This window comes from Brassica rapa, chromosome A03 (assembly GCF_000309985.2).
Source record: "Brassica rapa cultivar Chiifu-401-42 chromosome A03, CAAS_Brap_v3.01, whole genome shotgun sequence".
Lineage (NCBI taxonomy): Eukaryota > Viridiplantae > Streptophyta > Magnoliopsida > Brassicales > Brassicaceae > Brassica > Brassica rapa.
In genome coordinates this window covers 24001320-24012655 of record NC_024797.2, presented here as the reverse complement: position 1 = coordinate 24012655, position 11336 = coordinate 24001320, and the positions used below count along the sequence as shown (strand labels likewise).

The following is an 11336-nucleotide window of genomic DNA, read 5'->3' as shown; positions in this document are numbered from 1 at the left end:
ATAATCTACATCGGCTGATTAGGGAGTTAATTGATTAGTCGTTTGATTAGTAGAATCGAGGTTTGTCTTCTTCTGTCTTCTTTATGACTTAAACGTAATTGTTTTAGTTGGTGTGGACATTTAAGATAGCTTACTGTGTTTGTGATTTTGTGTAAGATACCGTACTGTGTTTGTGATTTTGTGTAAGAATGTTTAAGATAGCGTGGAGATATGTTTGCTTGGTTTGATGAGTGTAATGGGAAGTAGTTGGAAAACAAGTTTACTATAGTTTCGTTGTTTTCTGTGTTCTGTCTTCTTTATAGTTTGTTGTTGTCTTCTTCTTTATAGGTTGTTGTTGTTGTTCTCGTTTGTTGTTGTTCTCGTTCGGTTAAGATAAAGCTTAAAGTTGAGCTTTGTTGTTATTACTGTAATAAGTTCTGATTAGACCCTGGTAGTTTGTGGTTAGGTCTTTAAGAAGGTTACTTATTACATCCTCACTTTTCACCTATTAAAACACATCAATCTTTCACTTATTGAAACGCAACAACCTCTCTTCCTCTCTTCTATCTCGTATAATCTCAATGGATTCAAGTGATCCATTGAATCCATTTACTCAGCCTCGTCCTAGTTTCGTCAACTTTCTTAACAGCCAGACCTTTCCTTATGAAAGTTATGGTTCTCCTCATCAGTTTGGAGCATCAGACATCCCCGCTTTTAGTTCACAACCACCACAGGCTCCTGTTGCACCCGAAAACCCACCAGTTGCCTCTAGGGAGCGAAAGAACTGGACTCCAGCCGATGACGAGGTGTTAATAAGTGGGTGGCTAAACACATCCAAGGATGCTGTAGTTGGAGTTGATCAAAAATCAGGGACTTTCTGGAAACGAGTTGGTGAGTTCTATGCGTCAAGTCCCCATGCTAAAGCGAGTGGTGAATCACGAGAGCATCTCCATTGTAAGCAAAGGTGGCACAAAATCAATGACTACACGAACAAATTCTGTGCTGCATACGCGGCAGCTGAGAGACAGATGAGTTCTGGTCAGAATGACAATGATCTTCTCAAGCTCGCCAAAGACATCTACTTCGCCGATCACAAGACAAAATTCACGCTTGACCATGCTTGGTGTGTGTTGAGGTATGAGCAGAAATGGGTCAGCCTTAACACTCCTAAGCCTACCGTGAATTCAAAGCGAAAAGAGACATGCTCCCAAGCTTCAAGCTGCCCCGTAGGTGATCCTGAGGTCCGTCCTGAAGGTATCAAGGCGGCGAAAGCTAAAAGGAAGAATACCGCGCCAGTGAGGTCTATGGAGGAGTGTCAGACCGTTTGGGAGATGAAGAAGGATGATCTCTTGATGAAGGAGAGACTAACAAAGCTTGCGATTCTTGACACACTTCTAGCCAAGAATCAACCACTTACTGAGGCTGAAGAAATTGTCAAGAATAAGCTATTGGCGCTGTATTTCTAAGGATTAGCTTGTTAAGCTCTAAGTTCCCATGTTTCTTTGTTTCTTTGAATCAACCGTTTCCATGTTTCTTTGGTAGAAAAAATTCTAAATGTCTCTGTTTTGTATGTATCCTTCTATCTAATGAATGAAAGTTGCTGTTGCTGTTTTAATTTAAATTCTTATGTGTTTCTGTTTCTGTGTTCGCTATGTTTCTGTTTGAATTAAAATGCTATGTGTTTATTTCTGTTTTACCATGAATCGAAGTTTCTGTGTTCGCTATGTTTCTGTTTGAATTAAAATGATCTGTGTTTATTTCTGTTAATTTTAGGAAATGGGACGATATAGATACAGCCAGCCATCTCTTTCATAGGATTATTGTGGGGATTCATCAGACGGTGGATACAGCTCTACAGAAGAGCTCATCCGTCGGGACCAAGAAGAGCTCATCCGTCGGGACCAAGAAGAGCTCATCCGTGGAGACCAAGAGCCGCCTCAATACCCACCTCAACCTGAAGTTGAGTTCGGATTTCCGCAGACCTGCTACTGTGGTGGCGCTCCAAAACTAGCAACTTCGAAGACTCTTAACGATAGAGGAAGACTTTACTTCACTTGTGACCAAGCTGACGATGGAGAATGCCATGTATGGAAGTGGTGGGATGTCGCCATGATGGAGGAGATGAGGGCAAGGGATAGACATGTACTTCAACTCAATGAAAAGGTAGACAATCTAACCTTGTTTAGTGACTTTGAAACTGAGCAGAAATTGGTTAGGCTTGAGAACCTTGTCTGTGAGTTAGGAAAGAAGAGAGCAAGTTACCTCATTGGTTTTGAACTATTTGGTGGCCTAGTGATCACTGTGTTAGTTTTCTTAGTTGTGGTGATCTGTTTTAAGTGACTCACGATCTTTGTATTAGGATATGTAATGCACTTTAATGATTTTGGAGACTAGGATATGGTCTTCCCTCTCTCGGAAATGTTATGCTGTTTAATGAATTATGGAGACTTGTAATGACTTGTGGAATATTTTGTAATGCCTTGTGTAATATTTTGTAACAACCACGAGATGTTAATAATTTTACATAACAAGACAAGAGGCTACTAACACGTAAAAGACTAGTATCACAAGATACACTTCTCGTGAACATATATCCAAAATACACTTCACAAGATGCTAATAATTTTGGAAGACACATTCACAAGATACACTTCTCGTGACAAACTTTCCAAAATACATCTCCTCACTTGTCGTACAAAGACTAGTATCACAAGGTAGACACACTTCTATAAATATAAGACATTGTGACACAAAAAATTTCGCAACTTCTCCTCTCTTTAATAATTTCTTCTCATCTTTTAAAACATTGGAATGGCTTCATCTTCGCATTATCATTACCACAATGAGAGTGATGATGATGAATTTGATTCAATGGCTGCTGAGTTTTTAGGATTTAATGATCCTTTTCCAGAACCAAAAGAGAGAAAAAAAAAGAATTTTTATAGAGAGAGACCGAGAAGAAGGGCACAGAAGGCTTTGGAATGATTATTTTTCCGAGAATCCAACATAATCAACCCGTTTATTCCGGCGCCGGTTTAGAATGAACAAATCTTTGTTCATGGGTATTGTGCATCGTTTCTCTACAGAAATACCGTATTTTCGACTAACAGAAGATGCAACCGGACGGACAAGTCTCTCACCTCTGCAAAAATGTACTGCAGCTATTCACCAATTGGCATACGGTGGTGCGGCCGATCAGCAAGACGAATATATCCATCTTGCTGAAACAACGGCTCGAAAATGTTTGCACAATTTTACCGCCGGAATTATCACCTTGTTTGGCGATGAATACCTACGACATCCCACACCGGAGGATCTGGAAAGACTACTACATACTGGAGATGACCGTGGATTCCCGGGAATGATTGGAAGCATCGACTGTATGCATTGGGAGTGGAAGAATTGTCCCACCGCTTGGAAAGGAATGTATTCACGGGGAACCGGAAAACCAACAATTGTGTTGGAGGCTGTTGCTTCAAAAGACCTCTGGATTTGGCACGCTTTTTTTGGAGCTCCAGGTACTATGAACGATCTTAATATTCTTGATCGATCACCTGTTTTTGATGACATTATTAACGGGGTCACCCCAGAAGTTAACTATTATGTCAACGGAACGGAGTACCATCTCGCATATTACCTAACAGATGGTATATATCCGAAATGGGCGACTTTTATTCAGTCAATCCGACTACCACAAACCGAAAAGCAGTCATTGTTTGCTACATACCAAGAATCAGTTCGAAAAGATGTTGAGCGTGCCTTCGGAGTCCTACAAGCAAGATTTGCAGTTGTCAAAAATCCATCTAAGTTATGGGACAAAGAAAAAATAGGAAATATTATGAAGGCATGTATCATACTCCATAATATGATTGTTGAAGATGAACGAGATTCAGACACTATTGAAGAATTTCAAGATGAGGAGTTTACGTTTACCGTAAAAAGGCCTACAAAGGCTGGGAATGCAATTGGTCGTCGGAAAGAAGTCCGAGATTCACATACCCATCAACAATTAAAAAATGATTTGATTGAACATATATGGGATAAATTCGGACATTTTCAAAATAATAATATGTAATATTTTATTTTCTTTTAAATGAATAAAATGTATGTTTGCTTTTAGGTAAATCTTTTTTTTTAATAAATGGAATGTAATAAAATGTTTCTAATTTTCTATTAAATAAATAAATTTGTTTTTCTTATTAGTTATCCAATTTTAAACTACTTATATGATTTTTCTTATATTTTATAATTCTGCTTATTTAAAATTAAATAATTAACCTAAGGACCAACCTAAAGTCCTACCAATAATTACAAATTTCAAAAAAGTCCCACAAAAAAGTTCTAACCTACAAATATTAATAAAAAAATCTAAGGACTTGCATAAATGTCCCAGGGATGTGGTTGCTCTTAGTTCCCTATTATGTTTTCGAATATTATATAGTCTCTCGAACATGTAATAATTCGATTGCTTAAAATCTATTATACTTGAAAGATAGTCAGTGCCTCAGTGGCATCGATATAATGAGCAAGAAAAAGTCCAAGCAGTAAAAAGAAGATAATTCCAATTTGACGTTTCGCATAAATGTTTTTTTATCAGTTTTTGATACTCGGTCGATATATATAAGACAATTTTAATATATACAGATTCTGTGAATATTACTTTTATATCTGCGTGATTATTGAGATTTTTTTTTTTTGAAACACCATTATTGAAATTCTAGTATCGTCATTCGTCACGATTAATTTTTAGTTTTATCAATAATGGTTCTGGAAATCTGTGTTCTCTATAAAAATACACACTTAGTGTAGTAATTATGGAGAAGCTTCAAGGAATGCTTGTAGTTAAAAATTAGAAAGGACCAAGTTTTTTTTTTGTGAAAGGGTTAGAAAGGACCAAGTTGGCTCGTGCATGCGATATATCCTCCCATGTGGAACGGACGTGGCGCACACATTCCTAAGCTAACCACACCACCCATTACAGCGAAGCACTCGTGTGCTCTTGTCCACCCACACGTGCATTCATGGTCAAATATTCCTATGCAGCTATGCTCTTCTTGGTTGTCCCCAGTCAGTGGTCAAATAATATTTTCTTAATTAATAATGTCCAAATGGGAAGATTTTATTTATAACTTTTAAAAGAGAAGGTTCATTCATAATTACAAATGAGACGAGTATAAGTGAGAAGGCTTCTCCTGATGCTGAGAAAATGCACAATATCACCAGTCACTAGAGGAAGGATAAGGGAGGATATAAATCATCAATTAATTCTTCATGGTCTGCGGATGGATGAGATAAGCGTGGAGTATATATAAGATGCATGTTCGACTTCTTATCCAAATATAACTGAAAATGATTAAGCTATATAATCACAAATAAATGTAAACTTTGAAGATGTTTATAGGTAGCTTACTAATTTGTTCCTAATCTTGAAACTATAACAAAAAATGGGTATGAGTATATAAACGTCATCCTCTACTGCTAGATGATTATGTTGCTTTCTGAAGCTGGATCCATGCGGTTAATTTATATAAACTTTTATTCGTGAATTTTTACTTTACGTTAGTTTAAGACGAGAGATCTTAAGCGTAATTTGTATGAAGACTTATAGGACAAAGCACGCACGTCGAACTATATTAGAGTATCCTTTAAGAACGATTTCTTACGGTAAATTTTATTTATTTTTACATTAATCAGATGATTTTGAACACTTTATTTAACCAATTAACCTTCCAAACGTTTGAACATTGGCTAAAGCCACAAAGTGGGATATATTTGAAAATTGTTCTCCAGAAACATATACACCATTTCCTACTCGTATGTATTTTATTCTTATTCTTATACATATTTAATGGGGTGAGCTGTTGCTCATGTGATGGATTCATCGGTTAACCAAAAATCATTTGGAATATCTTCGGTCTATAATGCGAGACACGTGCAATGTTTGATATCTACATTGTACCTATGATTTGTTTTCGGTGTGTGTTGATATATGTTTTGAACCTATTCTAACAACAATAATATAGAATTATGTCCAATAATAAAACCTATCATTTTGTGTGAATATTAACCAATTTGATAAATCACTCCGAATCTTTATGTCATTTATGTATCGTGTTTAATCATATGTTTCCGCATTATTCTTCTCGCATCTGTTATAACAGTGTGTGTGATGTAATCATTAAAGAGTTGCTCTCAAGTGAATCGGGTTTCCAGAAACAAGAGGAGCCCACTTTGAACACTACTCCTTTTCTAGTTTTCTTATTAGTCGGCCTGAACTACATGTGATAGCGATTAAGTTTTGATTTGGAACTAAGTATTTAATTTCCTAAAAGAAACAATCAAAATATTAATAAAACGACAAAATGAGTACTTGGCATCGCTATAGAAACGCAGAAACGGTGCGAGTCATGTGGACTACAATCATCAAGTAATGAAAAAGAAAAACGCATAAAAGTTAACCTATGATATGTCCTAAACTTCCTATATAATTGTTGCCATCATTATAGTAATAAATTAACAATGAGGAGTCCATAATTGATGGGACAAGCTTCTCTAAACTAAGCACGCTCATGCAAATAAACGAATAGACACCCAAAAATCACAGTGACATAAAAAGAAATAGATGATCATCGATTATCATTGGTTATCTTAGATATACTGGATTTTTGAAATCCTGAGTTCGAGCCCATTGAGGATACAACGAGAGCCCATTGAGTTTCTTGCGGATATAGATTATCCTTGATATCATATTCTTGTGGCATAAGATGCCACTTGCTTAGTCACATGAATATGAAGGACAACATATTCTTGTGGGTGAGGCAGTGGCAGACTTAAACGTAATTGATTCTGAGATTTATGGTTTATATTTTTATATCTGGTTTAGAGTTTATGGAGAATAAAACTATACAGATGGTAATCTGTATATAGTAAACTCTTTCGCAAATGCCTATACTAAATGTTTAGTTTATGTATCAATCATGGATCACGATGTTGAGGCTCCAATCCCGACAGAGAGTTAATGACATTGTAATAAATCAGGAAGTTGTAATCAACTTTGTTGCTAATGCACCCACTGCCGAACAACTCGATGCCGTCAAGATTTGATTGATACCTGCTCATTGACTGCCAAAGTTATTGGCAATCCTTGGTGTATGATAAAATGGATTAGGAGGACAGGAAATCGCACATCATGCTAGACTTGAGAAAGGCCCCAGTAAGAGCCAATATCTTTGTAAAATAAATTCAGTTCAATATAAATACTTCTCGAATCTCATCTTTGTTTACTTCGGGCAATGACTTTCCTCTTTTGTTTTTTTTATTCCAAATCATGTATGGGTGATTTTATAGCACACACTTGGTGACTCTCGTTCACTTGAGACTTCCCTGTATCTTCTCTCAGTCTCAGTTACCCTTGTGGTCAATCTCGTCAACAACTCACAGCAGAACTCTGAGACATGGCATAATATACCTCTCCCAGAAAGAAAGAAAAAAGATTTCAAGCTGATTGGTTGCTTTTTAGGGTAGGCTGATCATCGCTCTAGATGTAAAAAAAATTGAAGTGGTCTACGTCTCACACTTGTGACAACTACTTTCACCTTTTCGATGTAATTATGAAATTAAGCAGTACTACCATAACTATTTAAGTATTTAACTGCAGATTTTCCTGATATCTCTGAGAGACCTTATGAGTCTCGCTTTATATGGTTTGACAAAACTTTTCTTAAATCATACTACGGTTGCTTTGCTTCGGCAAGTTAAACGGAAAAGAACACAGAGAAATAAAATGTACTCCACCATGAGATTCAATTGAACTACACAAAGCACCATACTAACCGATTTTCTGTATTTCATTATCGATAAACTCAAAATCGAACCAACCACCCTCTCTCTCTTTATAAATATAGTTTATGAACTTACCCATATTTACTTTATATAACGTTGTTCCTACTAAGTTTGATATGAGACAAGCCAATGCCTCTTGAGATATATGTCTTCTTCCTATCTTTTACTGTTGTGTATTCTGGATTTCTAGACCATGTCACCAAGCATCCCTCCTATCTACCCTGCAACAAACCAGAAACAAGTTCCCAACTACTTACTCCCATTGCTCAAAAAAATCAAGCAATGGATAACATTATGCATAAAATGATAGATAGCTTCACCTTTTGTCGACATGTTTATGGGGCCGATCATCGCTGCAAATGAAATACAACAGCTGTTACTTGGTTCCTTGTCATTAATTGAATATTAACAACGCAATGCAACAGTATCATTTTGCAACTATGGGTTTCTTTTGTAAGCACTAAAGTATTAAAACCTCATTTGCTTCAACTCCACACAATCTTACGGATCAATGTAGTTTGGTTGATCAAAGCCTAAAGGTACCTTAGCGGGAGAAGTGGATACTCTGAAGCAATCAGCATTCATGCCCACAAGACACAAGCCAGGGAAGATAACCTACACTCGCAGATTCAATGATGAGAGGTAATCTTCTGTTTGAGGCAATTCGTCGAACACTTTGTGACTTACATCGAGATGTTTCTGCAAGGTCTTGGTCCTCTTCCGAGGTCGACGAGAAGGCCTGTTCCCACTCATGCTGAACACGTCTTCCTCGATCTCGTCACGAGACAGAGCCACCCATAGCCTGTGATTCTCGTTCTTCGCCTCCACGCCCCCGCCGCCGCCGCCGCCTAACCCGGGAGACTCCGCCGGAATCCCTCTCTGCCTGTTCGATTTCGCCTCCACCACCGCCGCGACTGGTTTCTGACTCTTCGCCTCCGAAGCTCCTCCTCCGCCGCACGCCTCCGCGGGGACCGCGCCGTTCCCCTTCTTCGAACCGCCGCAAGCCTTCCTCGGCCGCAGATTCCACTTCCTCTTCTCATCCTCCTCCTCCGCCGACGCCGGAGCTTCCTCTCTCCGCGGCGGATTCTCGTCGGACTTCGCCTTCTTATGGTGATCGCGCTCGGACGACGGAGCGAGTGAGGAGAAGGAGAGGCGCGGCTGGCGAGACGATCGCGACGCGACGGTTCGGTTGGAAACGGGGGGCGTCTCCGGCGATGGGTCCGATTTGGGGTCGACGTCAGTGACAGCTGCAGAGACTTGAGGTCCAAGGGTGAGGGGAGAAGAGAAGCCGTGGAGAGACTTCTTCATATGCGCCGGCGAAGTAGACATTGGGGAGGAGATTTGTAACGGCAAAGAGATCAAAAACCCTAAGAAGCTAAAGAAGAAAGCAGAGGAGAGAGAGAGAGAGAGAGAGAGATCTAGAAAGGACCAAGGCGATTTACGGAGAGGAGAGGAGAGGAGAGGAGGGTGCATGCGTTTGTTTCTAATTTTGTTTTTATTATATTTTTCTTTTTTGATTCTTCTTCCTCTTTCTTACAAGTCTTTCCTTCTTTTCCCCCATTTCATTTGTTTTATTGGACCTTTTCTTTATTAAATTTCATAATAACAAAATAACAAAATTATATGTAAGGTTTTATAGTAAATGTATAAATTTCACAAAATGATCTAGTAATTAATAATTAAACAAAAATTGTGTTACAAAATTTTAATTAAATATACTTTCTTTAGGGTTTTTAATTAATATAATTTAGATCTGCTATATGCATTATTAAGCATGCTATAAATTATAAACACCATACTTAGTTATGAGAATCTTCTAAGAGATTTTTTTGTTTGTCGACTTGATTATTTGCTAATAAATGGACCAAAGAATTAATGGCGTTGCTTAAATGGATATAACTATGTTTGTTTTGTCATTGTTAGAGTAGAGGCCAAAACATTATATGACTATTTTGTCATCAAATGGCAACATTCTTTTATGGTTTAGGCTGCACAAGCTCTGGGGCCATCTAATTTGTTAGGCCGATCATGAGGTTTTTCGTTACTTTTGAAACATTATGCGAGGCCGATAAATCGATGGGCTTCTCATATACATATGAAAGCCTTTTCTTTTACTAAGTCATAGTTCTTAGTCTATTACACTGAATTAGGGCATCCGTCGGTTTCTTGTTTCTCAAGCAATAAGTCAATACTAAACTACCCTTACCCTTAAAAGGCTGAGTGTCATAGGCCCAATAACGTAACCCAAACTGTGGGCACAGAATGTTGAGAACTTAAAGTTCGAATACGTTAACAGCTGAGATTTTATCGTGGGGGATCCTATCAGATCCGATGAAAGTCATATGGTATATTCTATTTGCCTTTATAATATCCGTCTACTTGTGACCACGCGGCTGAGATAAGTGGGTCATACTTGTCTTAATCCAATCACTCATCGTGAATCATGATAGGACGTATAGATAAATAAATATTAAGTGAACCTCTTTGCTTAAATCATGTTTAAAATTCCTTCAAGGTGCTTGTAGTTTTTTTTTTGGTAAAACTTACTTGTAGTTGTAACAGAGAAGATGTAGGTTTATGATGACTGCGTTGTAACTTGTTGATGGGAAATTCATACATTTCATCACTAAATTATCTGGCTTTAAATTATTAGCACATAAAAAGTGTAATAGTAAATATTGAAGATCCGTTGCAAAATTTTAATTTAGTCTCTTTAAAAGACTTCCAAAATTTTAATCGATACACTATAAGTCTATAGAGACTAAATTTAAATTTTGACCTTAACAGAGAAATAGTAATTCAAATATTCCATCTCCAAATATTCTTAGCTTCAAATTTTTGTTGTTTCGAATATTCCAAGTTGGATATTCCTAGTTTCGAGTATAAACTTTTTATCAAATATACATATACTAGGTGTTTTGCCCGCGATGCGGGCTTAAACATTTTCATAATTTTTGAAAAGTTCTTTGTACACTATATTTATTATACTAAAATAAATCTTAAAATAACTTAATATTATATGTTTAATTATATAATTAAAAAAATTTATTTGATTAATATTTAATTATATAATTTGTGTTTTAACTTTTTACTAAAATATTTTTTCAGATAACAATACAATATATATATAGGAATTATCTTTTTATTAATTATATTTTAAAATTTTGGATAATTCAATATTCTATTTTAATTATATAATTAAGAATTTTATTTTATTAATATTTAGTTATATAATTCATGTTTTTAACTTTTTATGTATAATTTATGTTTGTAACTTTTTAGGGTATGACTGGTTTTCCCGCTACCACCCGCAAACGCAGCTTTTGCGGTTAGTAGCGGTTGCTGGCGTTTTGCAACAATCGCTCAAACCGCTCTAAACCGCTCCAAATCGCTCCAAATCGCTCTGAACCTCATAAATTCAAAAGCTGGTTCCAGCTAGCGTTTGCGGTTGCGAGCGTTTGCGGAAGGATAAAAAAAAATTATTTTTTTTCCAAAACAATATAAATACAAAAATA

The 11336-nt window shown here is 36.9% G+C and overlaps 2 protein-coding genes across 7 annotated transcripts; one reads left to right on the top strand and one right to left on the bottom strand.

The window, feature by feature from the left end:
* The first annotated feature begins 560 nt into the window (after positions 1-560).
* Positions 561-1990, top strand: LOC103861155 (glutathione S-transferase T3-like). The gene is made up of 2 exons (XM_009138861.2): positions 561-1435; positions 1753-1990. Exons 1-2 carry the CDS (start codon positions 561-563, stop codon positions 1988-1990), a joined length of 1113 nt encoding a protein of 370 aa, XP_009137109.2.
* Positions 1991-7752: 5762 nt separating this feature from the next.
* LOC103860912 lies at positions 7753-9383 on the bottom strand. Of its 6 annotated transcripts, none has more exons than XR_004456458.1 (4): positions 8509-9383; positions 8296-8436; positions 8142-8259; positions 7753-8042 (listed from the first exon to the last, which is right to left on the bottom strand). XR_004456458.1 is itself a non-coding variant. In XM_009138595.3 (4 exons), exons 1-3 carry the CDS (start codon positions 9292-9294, stop codon positions 8169-8171), a joined length of 864 nt encoding a protein of 287 aa, XP_009136843.1. In that variant the 5' UTR covers positions 9295-9369; the 3' UTR covers positions 7753-8037; positions 8142-8168. The 6 variants fall into 6 exon arrangements, 2 of the variants coding, with proteins under 2 accessions (XP_009136843.1, XP_009136841.1); XR_004456459.1 differs by having other exon boundaries at positions 7753-8037; XR_004456456.1 differs by having other exon boundaries at positions 8142-8174; positions 8297-8436.
* Between the last annotated feature and the right edge of the window lie 1953 nt (positions 9384-11336).